Below are 19,591 nucleotides of genomic sequence, written 5' to 3'. Positions count from 1 at the left end.
CAAGCAGTTTTATTGATTTTTGTGATAAACTGATTTGTACTTAGACATAAAATTAACAGTGACACAGTCACGGATTTGTGTTTCTTAAGTGTTTTATATCAGAGCTGAATGCAGCTCAGTTTGTCAACTATTTCTGTAATTGAAGAGGCTTTGTAATGTTGTTTATCTCCTGTATATGAAAATAACAGAACAAGAACACACAGTATGTCTAAATACAGACGATTAAGTCCATACAAGAAGTTACACTCGAATGTATTTGGGACAGAACTGCATTGTTTAGTGTGTACTTCAATCTGTGACATGTGGTCTACTTGATGTATTTGGCAGGTCTCTTCGCAGTCTGCTGGATGGAGAGATGGAGCACTCAGCAGGCCTGAGGCAGGAAACTGAGCTGCTGAAGAAGAAGCTGGCTGAGCTGGAGGAGAGACATACAGCTAAGGTCCAGGCGCTGGCCAGGTAAAAAACACTAATTATAATAGAAAGCATATTCATGCCATCATTTCTTTGAGTTTTATGGAAGATTAAAGCTACACCAAAACCGTAATCTGAGGTTAGGGTTCTAACAAAGCAACAAAGCGTCACATCAACCCTAACTAACAGTGCAGATTTGCTCAAACTAACTTTTCATTAAAGAGGAAGTCACAAATCAAAGCTGGTTTTGAAATACTCATACAAAACTTCCTCTTTAAAAGTCTGTCAGAAAATTCTCTCCACCAATTATTGCTGAATGTTCTTACAAAAGATTTTCTTTAAAAAATGTAAACTCCAAATAAACTACCACACATAAAGTCTGTAGGGGCTTTAATGTCTTTTATCACTCTGTTTTTGCAACCATGAACCAGTTTGAATGTAATACAATTTGCAGGTTCCTCTAAACAACATACAATAAATCTAAGTCACTTTTGTGCAAGATATAAGTAAAGAGCCTAATTTTTTGAAGAAATCTAGCAGAAACATTTAGTGAAGCGGTATTATTCCTCATGTCCAGTAAATGCTTTTAATCTTCAGCCTGAGGACAAAAGTTATTTGGATCACACTTCCCCTATTTTCAGCTGCTGAAAATCAGAATAGCAGGGTGATGTTTGTGAGAGGAATTATTTCAAAGCAGAGTGCTGGAGATGTAATTGCTTGGCATCATAATGGTTGTATTATTGGTCCTACAGTAATATAATGGCTGTTTTGTGCTGTGGGACAGTACACATTTTCCAAAATGCAGTTTTTTCAATTTTAATTGCCTGGCCTGTCAGTGGTCAGTCCAAGCCATCTGAATAGAGCTTTTTCACAGCGGACATTTTGACTTGTCATAGCAGAAAATACACAGGTGTCACTAATAATGTTAACAATGGCTAAGTGGGGCACAGTCGTTATTGACAATGCAATATCAGCATGGCTCTAGCAATGGCAATGACGGTCTGTTCGTTGGCCCTACACTTTGTTCCAGACTGAAACATCTTGACTACAGGATGTATTGCTGTGATATTTGGTACAGACATTAAAGGTGCCCAGATAATAAGTTGTAATAACTTAACCTGCAAAAGTAATGACATTCCCATCAACCTCAGCTGTGTTTAGTGTGAATGAGCTGCTGCCATGCTAACATGCTAAACCCCAAGATGGTGAACATGGTAAACATTATACTAACTAAACACCAACATGTTAGCCTTATCATTGTGAGCATGTTAGCACGCTGATGTTAGCATTTAGCTCAAAGCACTGCTATTTCTAAACCTTTATTAACTGATTTTTTTTGGCTCTTTGCAAACTTATTTACACATCCAACAGTTACAGAGCAGCATTATCATTCATTTGGAGTCGTGTTTCTGTCCACCTGGTGAATATAAATCCAACATTCTCTTACTCTCCTTAAGCTCTGTTTTTTCCCTCAGGAGTAGTAGAGACTAGAGAATATCTGGCTCTTTAGCTGCTAAATGCTCCACTATTGCCCCATTTCCACTAAATGTTTCAGGTGCATTGAAACTAGAGGCACTAATCTCAAGAACTAAACTTGGAACTAAAAGTCCCTGTTGTGCAGTCCTGTTTGCGTTTCCGCTGCATCTTAGGAACCAGGTAGATCATGTAAATTAGTCTCATGAGGAATTTAAAAATGATGGCATTATTTGAGACACAGTATTAACACATGAAGAAACAACACCACAGATTTGTCCTGTTGTTCTTTGTATTTACTGCTCCATGAGTTGGATGTTAATGAATGAATGAAAAGGAGAAATGCAGAGGAGGAAAATGACATTGAAACTAAGAGCTACTGTCTCTACAGTGAATCATCAGCGTTTGAGTGTTTGATGGTTATTTATTTCTGCTTTAGAACGTAACGACATGAAACAATCAGAAAATAACCTTTTATTTCTCTCATTCACTGCTTTGTTCTCACTACCGCTGCTCCCTCTCCTTGCTTTACCACCGCCGCTTTCTTTCTCTCTCTCTCACTCGCTGGTGCTCTCAGCTCGCTCGCGCTGTCTATCTCTTTTTTCTTTTTCTCTTTTCTTAAAATGAGTTGGGAAGCAACAATGCCTTACTTTACTTTTAATGTTAATAAACAAAGATAAATGTCCTCCCCTCATCCTAAACTGGTCTTAAATCGATACTAGAGTACCTCCTTGTTTTATGAATGAAGCAGAACACAAGTTGAAGCCCCGCCCCCAAAGTTGCTGTACTTTTGGAAAGTACTACCCCCCCAAGCAGGTACTGTTTTGGGGTCAAAACAATCTCCCTGGAACTTAATTTAGACCCTGGCGCCTCGGGTGGAAACTCAGGTAGAGGAACTCAATTCCTCAAAAGGTTCTTGGTCCCTGAGGGAAAGTTCCTGCAGTTGAGCTAGTTGCTAACTGTGTCTGTTTGCTGTTTGATGCTAAGCAGGTAGTGTGCAGCAGGTTTTTAGAGCTTTTAGAGAGAAACAACACTATGAGAGCTGTGAGAGTGAACCAAAACAGTAAAGTTGCAGCCGGATAGCTAAACAATGAACTGAAATTAGCTATAAAGCACCATAAAGCCGAGGAGAGCTGTAGACACCTCTCACATTACACATTGTCATTTGATACATTATGATAAAAAGTATCGATTATAGCCTCTTGAGTACAGTGGTTGAATGGTTGTAGACTTAGTCTTGTTAACCTGGATGAGTCAAAATGTCTGTAGTCAAAGATAACAGCGCTGCACAAACGAGTCATTTTGTGATCTTTTGTTTTCCCTCCATTTATTTGTTATTGTCCCGTGTATCTACAAATTTAAACAAAAAAAACTTTTCAGTCAGCACACAGCATCAGTAAACATTGTGTAAAAGCTGTAACAGCCCAGAGGACCTTCATGGCTGTGATTAAAGCTGCTTTGTTGCTGATGATTGTGCTGGGCTGTGCTTCATATACCTACAGTAGCTGCATCACTGTTTTACATATAATCACAGTAATTACCGCTACACCAACTAATGGCAAGAGCCTTACCCAGACAAGAAAAGGACCTATATTTGTGTAACTTTCAGTGTCAAAGTCTCCACATCCAGTTCACCCAGCTCATGATTAAAAGTATTGGAGAATGGATGAATGCCAGAACAACAGAAAAAACTTTTCTCCTTGCAGACTCATTGCGCAGTTACATTTCCTTCCCTAAATCACACATACAGTGGGATCCAAAAGTCTTAGACCACATTGAAAATCTGTAATATTTCCACATAAACGTGGCCATAATCAGAAAGTTTGAGGATTCAGAAACATTTAAAAACACAAGAAGTTATGACATTTAAAATGAAGAAGAAATATTTAAAATTCTGCACTATTTCTTGCAAATTTGTGGCATTGACCAACTTAACTTCTTTGTACAAAAGGTCAGATTTCCTTGAGTTGTATCCTTAGGAGGTGCAGGAAAAAGATGGCTGCCGCTGTGTTTTCTGAACTTGTGGCTGGTTTTCTATCTAACAATAATCTGAGGAATCCTGCCTTGAACTCAGAATTTCTGTTGCTGATTGAATTAAGAAGAATCTAAATTGTGGACATTACTAGTATCTTGTGGAGGTTTCTGGCTCTGTCCTGCTGAACTTTGGGCCTGGTAGGCCTTGAAGGCTGATGACCAAACCATGATACTAAAAGCTTCTAACAACACCACTGAGGAATATGTCACCATGGCTCAAGTGCGTGAATTGTTGGACCAGCAAAAAGACTTCTACAGAACTTTGCTTGAACAACAGGAAAAAAGCTGCAAAACTTGTGCACAAATCATAGTTGATTCTTCAAACAGGAGGATTGATGATCTGTCAAAGCAAGTCTATGATCTCAAGGTGAGTCTAGAAAAGACTCAAAAGGAACTTTTAAAATGTAAAACTTGGTCCAAGAACGGTAATGAAACCAGGACAGATTTGGACACAATTTGCAAAAATTTGATCTTAATCTCAGACAAGACAGATCTGGAGGGCTGGTTGGTTTATACATTATATGTGCAGTCTTAAATTTTCTACATTGTTTACTATTCTTATGACTCTTCTTTGTAGTATGCAGAGGGAGTGTATTTGCTTTTGTACGTATTACCCCAAACCTCCACACAGTAATTCAGATACGGTAATACAAGTGAGCAATACAGAGTGTATAATGTTTTATGGTCCATAATGTGCCTTGTTTTTCCCAGAACTGCATCGCTTCTTGCCAACTTTGCTCGCACATCTTCAGCACATTATTCTTTACACACACTATGGACTACAACAAATCTGAATTTGAAGGCCCTTTGATCCCTCTACAATTGACTCTTACAATTTGGATGTTGACCCAGACCTAAGGTTTTTATTCAGCATTTAATTCCTCTAAAATCTGTAGTTTTTATAATGAAACCCATTTGTTTCTATGCCTTTCTTTCTAACATATTCTAGACTTTTCATCTGAATATAAGAAATCTTTCCAGCAACTATGACAAATTCATTCATTATTTATCTTCACTCAAACATGATTTTTCTGTTATTGCTTTGTCAGAAACATGGCTTACAGGGGACTCTAGAGAAATCTTTAAATTATCTAAATACACTTCAGTTCACAAGAGACAATAGATCTGGAGGTGGAGTGTCTCTGTTTGTTCATGGCGACTATGAATTTAAAATTAGGGATGATCTTTCTCTGAAGTCAGATACGGCTGAGGTGGAATCTGTTTTTTTTTTTTAGAGCTCTCTGGTGGGATGAATGTTATTGTTGGTTTTATTTATCGCCCACCTGACTCCATCATCAAAGATATTAATGAAAGTTTGTCCAGTTCTCTTGACCTTATAAACAATGAGGATAAACTGTTATATTTTAAGTGATTTCAAATAATAAATTATCTTGTCTTGTATTCAGACTTGTCAGATCATTTTCTCATATTCCAGTACTCTTTAATCAAGGTTAACCTACCAAGGAAATAATGCACAAAAGAATTATGAGCAAGTCAAATATTTCAAATTTTAAAGACATGCTTGCCAGTATTTCATGGGATGATCTATATGTGGAAAATAATGCTGATTTTGCAAAATTTTATGAAAGTTATTGTCTTTAGTTTTAATGAATGTTTTCCGAATGGCAGTCCTACCAAAAAATACAGTTAAGACTTCAATAAGCCCTGATTTATTGAAGCTGCTGAGGAAAAAGAATAAACTGTACAGAAAATATGTCACAAATCCTATTCCTCTTACCCATGGTGTTAATAAATCTTATAGAAATAAGTATATTCATTCCATTAGATCTGCAAAAAAGAAATATTTCAGTGAAAAGTTTCAGAGGTGCTCAAAAGATATTAAAACCACATGGAAAGTAATAAATCAGTTGCAAAGAAAAAAAGACTATCCCAGAGTTACCTTCAGTCTTTTTGGATGGTTAAAATTCTCTCAACAATCCATTTGATATAGCTAAAATGATTTTTTTTAATTAACATTGGTTATGAATTAGCTAACAAAATGTCATGGTAATCCACTGGATTTTATTCCAAGAAATGTTCCTATTATCTCTTCTTTTAAGCCCCCCGATATCCAAGAAATAGGCGACATAATTATATTATAATTATAACAAACAGGTGAAATATTGCAGCTCACATCTTTTCTTTGCCTTTGAAAACAGGTGTTGTATCAGAGGATTTAAAAGTTACCAGAGTTATTCCTCTGTTTAAAGCAGATGATTCATGTTGTTTTAATAACTATATACACATACCTACTCTGTCATATTTTTCAAAAATATTAGAAATTTTTTTTTCAACTAGATTCTAATTCAATTCTTTACACCAGTATGGTTTCTGGAAAAATCACTCCACTTATATGGCTCTGCTTCACCCGATTGACAAAGTTACCTCATTATATTGGAAAAGTTGCATAAATATGGTTTTCATATGGTTTCATGATACTACCTACAGAGTAGACAGTTTGTTTTTGTTAAGGGTGTCTGTTCCAACAAAGCCAGACTACTCTGTGGGGTTCTACAGGGGTCCATTCTTGGACCATTATTATTCCTTATCCATACTAATAATTTGTCTAATGTCTCAAATATCCTTTCTCCAATAATGTTTGCAAATGACACAATCCTTAAGGATGCTAATGTTGGTTTAACTGTCTGCGCTACATGGTTCAGATTAATGAAACTATCTTTGAATATAAAAAAATCTAACTATCATTTTCAGTTGATGAGAGTTTGAGTTGGAGAAATCAACCTGACTATCAGTCAAATTTTGTTTCTACAGGAACGTTTTGTTAGGATTGCAACCCGATCAGAGTGACATCTCATCTGCTCCTCTATTTAAGAAACTCCAGATTCTTACTATTTATGACATCAATATTTCTCAAATATGCGTTACATATACATTCAAGTGAAGGGAATATTCCTGGGCAGTTCAACACTTACTTTAAAGCAAAATCACAGGTCCATTCTTACTCAACTTTTCAATCTTCAGATCTTCATCCTACTAAATTTCTGACTTGGAGAGGTCAATTTTTGATGAGACTTAGGTGTACCAAATTATGGAATAGCTTTTCCCACCAGGAAAAAAACTGTTTCTATATAAAATAGTACAAGAGATGCTTAAAGGACCATTTCACTGCTGTTTTGTAACTGCTTTTCCCCATGTATTGTTGTCCATGTATCCATGTTTTTCTTAATTCACTCATAGTGACACATATCATAACTATTGCTCAGGAGTAAATACAGGTGTGTAAACCAATATCTCCCTCACAAACACACACTCACACACACACACGCATGCACGCACACTCAGATACATCACACACTCACATTTTCTGCTTTCATGTTGATTTTATTATTGTTGCTGTAATTTATATTTTGTTACTATTTGTTTGCTCTCACTGTTATGTTGTCATATTATTTTCTGTATGTGAATTTTGTGTTCTATATAACACTGTGAAATTTTAACATTTAGGTGGAGGCTTCAGATAAGCCCACTGGGTTTTCTTCCTGTAGTAGTAAGGTAGTTAGAAAGTTATCACGCTGCAGCACCAGTAAATAGGGTTGCAGCGTGATAACTTTCCACTCTGTGAGTATTACAAACCGCTGTGCAGTGTTTTTCTGATCAGACTTTAAACGCAATAATCTGTTACTCCAACCGGACTTGCTGGATCGTATTTCATTGTCTCACTGGCACTTAAAACAACACGCCCACACCAACACAGCCCCATGTATTGTTTTACACAGGACTGTTTTCAGTCTGAGTAGTTCCTGTATGCAGACCTGGCGCCAGAGGAAAGTAACTGGCTGGGCTTTTGGTTTTTAACCTGGTCCAACCTGCACAAACTTGATAATCTATATGATTGTGAAATGAAGTTTTTGTACCATTTCATGATTTCAGACTTTTGCACCCCTCTATACATGCACTCTCTCCCAATAAGTGACCACCTACAGTTTCCCTGAAAGTGAATTGCGTCATCTCACCATCTACAATTGATTGCCTATATGCCAGAAGTCTTCAGTTGAGGCCTGAGGCCTTTAAATAGAGGATTAGTCATCCTTCAGCAGTCTAAACAGAAAGCCCCAGCAGGTCTGTTTCCAGATAGTAGCCTCCTACAGAAAGTCAAGGCACCAGCGAGGATTGATCGAGTACAAGTTAAGTGACTCACGTTAAGTGAGAAGGGACTTCTAAAGCTGATGGGTTTGTAGTTTTAAGAGGACAGTGCAGCAGCTGATGGGGTTTTTTAATATATGATGATTCTCGTGTTCACATGGAACATTTTAATGGAGTGGAAATGGCAAGAGAGGTAGAGATGGCCTCACGACTGCCTCGCTCTCCCTGCAGGTGACTGTGACATGCAATGTGCATTTCCACACATGCACACACGCGCACACACGCACGGACACACAAAGCCTATTCTATAGTCAGCCGCTAAATCTCAAGTGCTGCTTTTCCTTCTCAGCCAAATCTGTCTCGATCAATAGCGGCTATAAATACCACTGAAGGAGCAGCTAGCCACTGAATGAGGGCTGGAAGCTGTCAGCATCATTCAATGAAAGAGGCTACTGGCAACGGTTGCTATGTATCCCACAATTCTTTGTGATTCTCCTGCACTAAGGGTGAAATGGGAGTCAGAAAGCCTGACATAAAATCTGACACTGAACGGTAATATCTTAACATGTAAAAGGACTGTTATCTTGGTCACCGACCGACACCTAGCTGAAGTACTTGACCGCTGTTGAGCTAATTGAGATGTTATTTGAGGTATAATCTGCACTGACTTTGACAGGGATCACTTTGAGAGAAAAGACATTTTTTAGGTTAAATGTTTATCTGCAGCACCAGATGGTCCCGCTGTTTGAGGGAGATGCCGCCAGTCAGCTGCTTATTTTAGTCCTTTTCCTAGTAATAGTACTTTTATAGCAGAGCAGCATCCAAACCCAAGGAAGTGGCATGTGTGTGTGCGTGTGTGTGTGTGTGTGTGTGTGTCTTAAGCCCGGCTGTATATGGGGGTGGCAGAGGATGAGCGAGCCGCCATAGATAGATTTCAGCTGACGTAGACTCGGATAGAGGGGAGTGGGCTAAAACAAGCTGCTGCTCACTTAGTGAGTTACTCACACACAAAAACTGAGATATACAGAAGGACCCTTACTCACAAACCCCTCCAAATATAACATGAAGATGTAAGACCCTTGCTCACATGTTGACACGTACCAGCCCACATCCTCGCTCCCAACTTGTAACAAATGCTAGAAACCCAAGAGCCCATGTAACAATCCTCCACTGTGTTGGTATACCGGCTCAAAACGTCCTTACCAGTTCTGTTCTTAAAGGATAATCTGCAAAATCCTCAATGTGTTTGTTGTCAAACCAGTTTTTCATTGCATTTCCAAAATCAAATATCACATTTGTCATTGTCTGAACACCTCAATGTCAATATTGTGACAGAATTTAGATGATGACTATTCATGCTTTCATAACATTTCTACACACAAGAACAAACCAGTCATTAGTAATGTGTATATGATGACTAAGCAGGTAGAGACATTCACTGTTCATTTTACTCAGCTACAGCTCTGTTATAAATTTAGAACATTTGAAAACATAGAGAGTTGACTGTGTCTTTTTGCCATTCAAAAACACCAACAGAGTGGTGAGTCTTTCTTTAGATAAAGGATCTAGCTGATCCTGTCATGAAACTGTCAGACAGGCAGTTAGCAACTCAGTTTATAAGCAACTTTGTCTTGTCAGTCAGTGACACAGACACAGCTGAATCAGCTATAAAGTGCAGAGCTGACAGCATTAGGGGTTGTCAGTCACATACAAAAACTTTTACATTGTGCACCAGTGCTTGCCTTTATTACCATAAGTGGACAACTGTGTGGCAACCACCAATAAATAAAACAGCACTTTTGAATATTAGTGTATGGACTTGCACGAGGACACACATGCATGTGCGTGAGCGTGAGAGCAACGTGAATCACACTCATGACATGGTGTCACGCTATTTCAGTGGTGGCGGTAACGCCAAGAGACATTGCACTATGCCAGCAAAGGTAACAAAGAAGCTAGATAGCAAACATGTATATAAACAATACAGATTTTAAAATATTGCAAAAATTGATTTTTCAAATGTTTTTTGAAGAAGGAAAAACATTCAACACACCTTTTAAGCTCAAAGGATACAGTATTTTAGTGAGAAACACTGAATATTAAAAAACTTGTTTGTTTATAAGAAAACTCCACATGGTACCTTTAAATTAAAATTACATACTGGTTAGAAATATTGCAACTAAATATTTCCCTCAGATTGTTCAGCCCTGCTTTTCCCACTTGATATCTAGCCTCACATCTCAGTATCAGTATGATATCAATTTATCACACAGCACCTTTTATTCAGATATTCTCGCTGTCAGTGATCAACACCATTTAGTCATCAATAAATAGTTGCTTTAGAAATAAATGTCTAAAACCAAAATTACTTCACATTACAAAAATGTCCAGAATGTCTAACCCTCAAACTTGTTCCCCCAAGGATAGCAGTAGAGGAAACACACACACACACACAAATACACACACACACACACACACACAAATACACACACACTGTTTCCCCACAATCATTTCTTGTCCCCCTTTTTAGACATCAGTTGGCAGAGCAGAAAGCAGGCCTCTCGCAGCAGGAAGATGGGAAGGCGGCCAGTCGAGTGGGATTGGGCTAGGAAGTGGTACCTCGTCACTGGGAGAGGGGGCGGTTGGACAGGCGGACGCACACACACACACACACATACACACACACAAAAGAAATGGGAGCAGATGCCTTTTTCTTAGCTGGCAGAGCCACTGTCTTTTCTCCAGGCAGTCTGGTACGGCTGATCTAAGAAGAAGCAGAGAGAGCTGCTGTGAAGTTTGCCTAGTTTACTTGTTGAGAGTGTTTAGGCTCATTGTTTTCTTTCTTTGGGAAGTCAGTTATGTCACTTTACCCAGGTGGGCCTTCTTCTGAAGTCTTAACAACCCAGCCTTGCACCCCATAGCCTTGTTGTTCCTATGTGTGGATATATATATGTGTGTGTTTGTGTGTTTATACAGCTCTGGGCATTGAGCCTTTGGAAGTGTGACACAAGAGTGTATGCTTGAAGTGAGTTGAGGCTGAGCAGTAAATTGCACTCAGGAGCATTACCCAGCGACTGAGCTGTCTGTCTCTAAAGGCGTCTTTGTACCTCTCGCTTACTACTTCCAAACAAAACCAAACCGTACCTGAAGAACGGCCAATTTTGCCGTGTTTATTGCACATTAAGACGACTACCAAGCACGGAAATAATAAAGGAAGTGGTGGAGGGAATATAAAAGAGAGAAAAATCACTCTAGGGCCCTGGGGAGGAGCGCGGGTCTTTCCATGCCTCTATTTTTTATTGCAGGGACAGTGGAATGATGACAGGAAACAAAGGGAGTGAGAGATGTGGGGTGACATGCAACAAGGGTCCACAGCTGGACTTGAACCGCAAACGTGGTTATATGGCGTGCTATATATTATATATATTATTAGTCTGTTATTTGCTTTCTCTAAAATACACTCAAACTTTCTCGCTTTCACACAAATTATTTACAATTTCTTTATCTCTCTAACGCAGTTTCACACTCTTTCACCATCTCCTTCATTTGCACACAAAACAGTAACAGTGTCTTTAAATCTATCTCTAAGGCACCCAGCCTTTCTCTCACTGTTTCTTTTGTGCACAAAACTATCACAAACTCTTTCAAAAAATCTATCTTCTTATGCTCAAACACTGTTCATCTGTCTCTCTCACTTGTCTCTCACGTGGAAGAAGATGAGATGACTTCAACAGTTTTATTGACCAACGTAGTTAAAAGGCTTATCCTCTGAGCAGACATTCACACTAACAATCTTTCTGGGTCAGACTATTGCCCTTAATGAGAAAGCAGTTTGTGGCTGGTCCCATATCAGCTGGACGAATGATGCAGTTTCCGCAGCGGAGATGCCGAGCAAGTATTTCTCTTTCGACAGACTCATTTAAAACTTTACCGTCCCTTAAGGCGGAGAAGACACTTACAGTTTCAGATGAGTTTCAAACACTCACCATTTGCAGCGATCCAACATTCACTAGAAGCAAAGCATCAAACAACTTTATGGGTCACTCTCAAGTGCAAAACATCAACAGAGCTCCAAAGCTGCAGTTTCTTGCTACAGTTTTGGGGTTGAGAAAATTGTATAGTGTTGTTACTCCTAAGGGGGATTTGAACTTTTAGTTTTGTTTGGCATCCATCATTCAGGTTCTGTCCTGTGAGTTGTTGTAATGATGAATGTTGAGGAAGTCAATGCAAGTCCATTATCCTAGGATTGCAGCCTAAGTGGGTATTTAAGATAATAGTATACATATACGCTGTGTAGGACAGGCAGGTTACTCACTCGTCCAAACACATAAATCAGAATTCATTAAGGCACAGAACAGAAAACATGTGATGTTTTCCTTTGCCATATAGAAATTGAGAACTGCTTCCAATTTCTGGAGGTTGTGCCGAGAAAAGTAGTCTATTAATCCACGGGTTCTCACCCTGGGGGTTAGGCCCCCCAAAGAGTCACAATATCAATCTAAGGGGACATTAGAAGATTAACAAGATAGGAAAGAACAAGAAAAAAACATTTCTTCTGCACTAAATGATGCCCAGGAATATTGGTCGCTCTTGACAATCAGATGGATTGCCATGAAAGTTCATAGCAAACCTGTTCAGATATTCTGTCCAGATATTCATGGTCGCCAGACGATGTATCCCGATGACATTGGTGATCCCTGGTTTTAAGTGAAATGTCTCAAGTATTGGATGGCTTGCCATGAAATTTGGTACAGATTATCAGGATGAGCTTAAATAACTTTGACTTAGAGTTTGACATCCTCAGACTCTAATTTTAATAGTAAATGATGCTGTCTTTGTAAGGGAAGACATTTTCACAGAGATATTTGGGACAAGGGGTCACAAGTAGGCATTGCTTGACTATAAATGGTCACAATCCAAAAAGGTTGGGAACCTATGGCTCTATGTTTCAGACAATTTCAATAAAAAATGCCAAACATTTGACTGTTTTTAGCATCTCAAATGTGATGATTTGATGCTTGGTTGCCTACTTGGACAAAACAAGCAATTCGAAGACGTCGCGTTGGACTCTGGTCCATTTTCGGACACTTAAAAGACAAAACTCATTGTTCAAATGTAAAAACAATTGGAAAAAAAATTTGTAATTAAAATACTTACACATAGAAGTATCGACCTAAGAGGATGAAATGAGATGCAACAAGAAAAACATCCTGTGCCTTTGAGCCTTGATGGGAAACTTAATGCATTTTCTGCTCACAATAAAGGGAGGCACAGAGGATAGATGAAATAGAAAAGGAAGAAAATGAATGTCTGAGGATGTTGAGGCATGTGGAAAAGAGTTTGCCGTCAGTGTTGAGCAGGTTTATGTCTTGGGGAAAACCAGAAACGCTGTGCTGGATTTACCATGTGGTGTCCTGAGCTGCTGTGCGACCAGAGGACACAGACGGTTTATTTTACACCTCCAGGTCCTGTTTTTATCAGTCTGCTCTGAATTGGATTTGAAACTGCACTGTGCATTTGAGGCTGTTGTTTGAAGTATAAAAGAGCAATGTTTTTTCATATCCTGCAGAACACCTCTCTATTTACATTGTCCCATTGACAGCTCCAATAATATCAGCTGACAGCAGCCTGTGTACATTTCCCACTAATTTCCCTCAAGACCGTTTATATTGTACACACACGTTGTAATGTAGGTGTGATCTAGACCTGCATCAGAATTTTGTCTTGCACAGCTGTGCTTGACTCCATCATCTAGTATCATGATGTAGAGAATTTTGCCTTCTGGTTGTTGTATTTGCACATCTTTTCATATCGGAGGTGGTATACAGGGAACATGAATATCTCTTTATGCAAGGAGTCATTCATATGATTAAACTCAGGGATGCTCCAGGCGATATAAGTAACTCTTAGTATGTGTCCTTGCTGTAAGCAGTGTGATTTACTTACATAGGTAGAATGTCCACATTAAAAGGTATCACATGTTGACCAAAGATTACCAAATTAAAAAAAGGTAATTGTAATAAGCCCTTAAAAAACGGATCTATTAGTTAGATCTGGTTAATTGATGTATCTCATTACCAGTAATTACCTTTTAGTGGTGAACAAGGCTGAGGCTGATACAGTATATTCCACATGGTCACATTTTTCCTGTTCAAACATTCTTTGTGTTTTTCATTTCAAGCAGTGTTTTCTGTCTTAAATGATGCAAAGAGCAAGCACATTACATCAGCGGACAACATTTCAGTTGTATCAGAGTGATCAATAATTCAGCAAAATGTGTTCATTATCAGGCTGCTGAAAATAAAAATTCAGTCTCCAGCACGGGAGCAACACTTAAATTATTGTTCCTTCAGAGAATCGTTTATTCACCGCAATGAACATTTGCCATGAATAAACGATTCTCTGAACAAACAAGGCTGAACAAACTGAAGTGTTTTACTACAACGACTCGAATTTGCAGTATTAAATTGTGATGCCCAATTAGAATGTATGTACATAATGGACTGCAAGCAATGTCCATTGTCTTTTTAAAAACACAGACTGATGAAGCAGATGTAGAAAGAGCTCACAGTAGATTCAAATTAGTGATGGCACCGGACCGGTGGTACAGTTTTCACTCAATTCTCAGCATCTGGTGAAGTTTGTTGACATGTTGGATTGATAAGCCTGTCAATCCCAAACAGATATATTGTGGTTTATTGTGCTGTAGCGTTCTAGAGATGGAAATGGAAAAGCGCTTTCATAACACAGTGTTATAAAACCAAACACTGCATCATAATAATAAAAGCAGTATTAATAATACAGATGATAGAAGCAGGAGTAATAGTAAAAGACCTTTTTCACATCAGACATTTTGACATATTATAGCAGAAAAGTTCAGGTGTAATTACTAACATTAATGAGATCCTGGTGCAGACCCATCGGTTACACCTGTGCTTTTCCTGCTCGAGTCAAGTCAAATGTCTGCTGTGACGACTTATTGAATTAGTCTTGAAGCTACATTAATGGTTTGTTGGCCAACTGGGGGCAGCAGAACACACTGTAAACACAGCAGTGACTCATTTTCACCTTCGAAGTTGATATGGCTAATGTGTTTGCAAACAGTCGCCTATGTACACATCTAGCAGATGCAGAGCAACATTAGCATTCACATGGAGTCATGTTTCTGTTCACCTGGTGAATGTAACTCCAATATTCACTCTCCTTTTAGCGCTGTTTTGGTCTCCACTATCTCCTGAGGGAAATATGTGGCTCTTTAGTTGCTAAATGCTCCACTATGTTCACCAGCTAGTTGTTAGTTTTTGACTGTCTGCTGTTTAATGTTGGGCAGGTAGTGTACAGGTGGTTTTTCAGAGGTTTCTCACAGAAAACAGTTGAGGCAGGAAACGGGGCTTGTTGCAAGCAGAATTTGTTGGCTGTAAAACCAAAACAATGAGCTGAAAGATGCTGAAAAGCTCTGTAGAGCTGATGGGGAATGCAGAATTGGGTGATAATTCTCTCTGGGTTCTTCACTACAAACAACCCCTTTCTCATTACATAGTCATTTGATCCATTGTTAAAGGGGACATTAACACACAATCTTACACACTGGTCCTTTAAAGGGGACGTATCATGTTTTGTACGATTTTCAGTTATTTTTTATAATGACTTGATGTTGGATGTCTATGTTAAACATGGTCTAAAACTTGAGCTGAATGTGTGTCAAAAGCCCAGGGCTTCAGCCTGCTCTGAACGCTTCATTTGCAATGTTAGCTCTACTTCCTCCTCGTGATGACATCAGATTGTTCGCGGATACCCACAAATGGCCGTCTGTTCTGTTGTTTGCGTTGTCCACTCATATATTTCGGATCAGATTCAATGAAGTTTCTGTTTTGAGAAAAGAATAGAAGTGAAATCCTACTACTGTTCGTTTATGTAGCCTCCAGAGCAGGAGGAAGTTTCCCAAGGGGCAGCTTCCAGAAGCTAACCAATCAGAACCAAGTGGGCTCATTGGGAGAGAGCCTTAAAGAGACAGGAGCTAAAATGGCCTGTATCAGACAGAGGCTGAATTGAGGGGCTGCATAAAGAGCCATTATAAGATAAATAAGGAGTTTTTAAACTGTAAATCATGCAAAGATATTCCAGTAGAGCCCCAGAATATAAATAGAGACCTAGTAATGTGCATGATACGTCTCCTTTAATATAAAAACATTGTGCAGCTTTAATAGTGTCTTTAAGTGAACACATGTACTGTAGTTGTGTGCTCATGGAGATTGGTGTTTCACCTTTGTAAAGATGACATAATGTTTTCTCCATGTCTATGTCTGTCAGAAACTAACTGAAAGAGACACATATAACAAACAAGCTGCAATGCCATTTGGTCATTTGCATAAGTGATGGAGGTATTAATAAGTAAAAGCTCTACATTTGCTAAAAGAACATTTTAACCTGAGCGTCACGTATCAAGGCCAGTTCACTCACATTTTGTTAAAGGCTGTAATCTGCCTGCTGGTGTAACAACAGACACGTTCTCAGTAAAATGAGCCTCGTCTGAATTATCTGTGTGTCTCCCCGAGCCGCTCCACAAGCACACACACACTTAGAGCGAGCGTCGTGTATTAGCTATAATTTAATCAGGCTGGAACAGCGTCTGGGCAGCGGGCGGTTCTGATAACAGCAACGTGGACGGCTCCTCGGAGAGCTCGTCATGTGGATTCAGGAGGTCTCCTGGCAGGCGCCTCCTGTGATGGTGGGGAATGAGGGCTGATAAGCAGGGCACCAAAAAATCACCCGTGGAGAATGAGGGGTTGGTGGGGGGTTGGGGGGGGGGTGGCGGAGGAGCAAGACAAAGACTGTTAAATTTAACTGCCAAGGGCATAAAGCCACACTCCAACTCTGATTGATTTCCTCCCCAAAGTCGATGATGTTCAGCCAGTTACGGCTTGTAAAGAGACTGCCTCTGTCTCTCACTCTGTTTCTTTATCACTGTGTGTCTGTGCGTCCTCATCCGCAGTCCAAAACACACACACACACACACGCCACCACATCTCTGAGCAGGGCTTATGTAGGACTGTAGCTTAACCGGGCTCAAACTCTGACCCCATTCACACCTTGCATTAACCTGTGTATTCTACACAGACTGTGTCCTTATCTGATATGTCTGGATTACATTTACAGGTGCTATTATAAAATACACCTCTGAGATATTGAACACTGAAATCCAATTTTCCAGATTTGCTCTTGCTTGCTTGCTAAACGCTGGTCAGAAGGTGCACGGCTGCCTCTTTAATATTACATGAGTTGTAGGGCGCAGAAAAAAGACTATCATGGAGAACCTTCTTGGATATTGTACATACATGAGACTCCTTACAGCATGTGATTTTGATTTTGATCATTATGTCGTAGATGGAGATGTGTTTGAAGGTACTGCACTTTATGACAGCTCATCCAATGCATATGCAGTATTTCCATCCATTATATTATTTCTGATATATTGTTATTTTGATCTCTTATTATTTTCTTTTTATTATTATTTATGTGATATTTGCAAAGTTCCTTAGGAACAAAATGCATAATTGAATGACAAAGCACAAGTGTAATCTTCCTGATGCCATTATAAGCTCTTGGATTCCTTTTGTCAAACTTTTGCCTTGATAGAAGTCTAGTGAGCAAAAGATTGGCTTTATAATTGAATAGTCTATGTAGCCAAAAGTAGGTGGACTCCCCATCAGTGCACCTATATATGATTGCTGAACACCTCTTTCCAAAACGGGCATTAAAATGCTGCCTTAATAGCCTTCAACAACACGTTGGATCCTGGTTGTAGGGATTTGCTCCTGCATAGACACAAGAACATTAGTGAGGTTGGGTATTGATGTTGAGTTGTGAGGCCTGGCTCACAGCGAGTGTTCCAGTTCAAGGTGCTGGAGGTGGAGTTGAGGTCTGGGCTCTGTGCAGGCCAGTTAAGTTCTTCTATACCAAATTCAGAAAATAATTTCTTTACGGACGTGACTTTATGTTCACATGCTTAAAAACACCTTGGCTTGCTTGCTCTTCATCCATCAATATCTTGACTTTGGGCTAATATTTTACTTCCCAAGCTGCCTGTCAACTATTTGCTTTGCGTTTAGATTCACATTCAAAAGTCAATATCTGTTTTTGTAGCTCCTATATATGTATAGTTTGAAGATACATAGCTGGATATATCTCAGTTCACCAACAGAGCTGGTTTGGATGGTCGGTTCCTCAATGCACAGTTGGTGCATTTCCACCTGAAACGTGATAATAAATTGGTGTGAAGATGATCACCGGCCTGACTGCACTTCTGTCACCGCAGGTTTGAAATACGATTCAAGTCACATCTCTGTGAATATATCTGTCTGACCACCTGGAATAGATTTCAAGTGTTTTTATTTTCATCGTTCCTCAGGTGACAAGAAGTCACAACAAGTTTCACACCGTCTCCCTCCACCACATGCTGTTATAAAACAGGGAAAACAACTTCCTGTCACTGGCTTGTTGCAGCTCCCAGAGTTGTTGGACAGAAAATGTGGCCTTTGTCACTTTGTGCATGTCTTGAGTGTGACAAATAAAAATCTACAGATCTAAATGCACAAATCTGCTGTAGTCTAATGAATTCCAGTAAATATATTCAGTATTAAAATTCCTCCATATAAGGTACTGCAGTTATAGCCCCTTTATTGGTTATATGATCTCTCTGTGTGTGTGTGTGTTTGTGCAGGGAGAATGAGGTCCTGAAGGTCCAGTTGAAGAAGTATGTGGGGGCGGTACAGATGCTGAAGAGAGAAGGGAGCCAGGGCAATGATGGTAAGCCACACACACACAGCCACACACACACACACACACACACACACACACACACACACACACACACGCTCTGAATGATTATGACCTGAAATTAGATTTCATATCTATGTCCCAGTCCATCTATTTTGCTCTCAAACAGAAACGCTCACAGATGCACACACAGAAAAATAAGGTCATCAGTTTCCTTCACATCCCAGACCGGTTCTGATGCATTTCTCAAGGGCTCAGATGACTAACCTCCCTTTTTACGGTGTGAAGTCCCGTCAAACAGAGTGAGCATCTTTCCCCTCTATGTCTCTCACTCTGACTTATCCCTCTGTTTTTTTTTTTTTTTTTTTAGTTTTTTTGTGGATTTGATAACTTTGACTTTGTTTTCCCTTTGCCTGGGGAATGTAAGCGGTGCTCTGTGTAAAGACTGGCGAGATAAGCCCCTGCTGTATCAAAGGCAAATAAAATGAACATGGCAGATTATAGAGGGCCACATAATGGCTAATTGCATTTTGGGGGATAGAAGGGAAAGAGCGGTTATCTGTGACGCCCCGAAGGGTTTATGTGTTTGTGAAGGGGTTTTTGTATGGTTTTGTGAGGCAGATAGGTAAAGAGAAATGTAGATTTTGTTATATCTAGTTAATGATGTTTTCTTTTTGGAAAGTGAAGCCATAAGAACAAGCAGGGGCGGACTTTACTATTAGGCAAGGTAGGTGACTGCCTTGGGCCCCTGACTAATAGGGCCCCAAACAGCTATAGATTTATTATGATGTTT

At 39.4% G+C, this 19,591-nt stretch overlaps 1 protein-coding gene across 3 annotated transcripts in view; it reads left to right on the top strand.

Annotated features, from left to right (window-relative positions):
- snx29 (sorting nexin 29) overlaps positions 1 to 19,591 on the top strand; it is a 149,285-nt gene that overhangs the window by 17,219 nt on the left and 112,475 nt on the right. For all 3 annotated transcript variants that reach the window (XR_010924791.1, XR_010924790.1, XM_067575602.1), the window contains exons 13-14: positions 328 to 456; positions 18,743 to 18,828. Coding sequence is in view for 1 of the 3 variants with exons in the window: in XM_067575602.1 (XP_067431703.1) it covers positions 328 to 456; positions 18,743 to 18,828 (215 nt within the window). In the remaining 2 variants the exon portion in view is untranslated. The remainder of the gene's footprint in view (positions 1 to 327; positions 457 to 18,742; positions 18,829 to 19,591) is intronic.

This window comes from Thunnus thynnus, chromosome 20 (genome assembly GCF_963924715.1).
Source record: "Thunnus thynnus chromosome 20, fThuThy2.1, whole genome shotgun sequence".
In the NCBI taxonomy this organism is placed as follows: Eukaryota; Metazoa; Chordata; class Actinopteri; order Scombriformes; family Scombridae; genus Thunnus; species Thunnus thynnus.
This window is presented reverse-complemented; position numbering and strand designations above follow the sequence as displayed.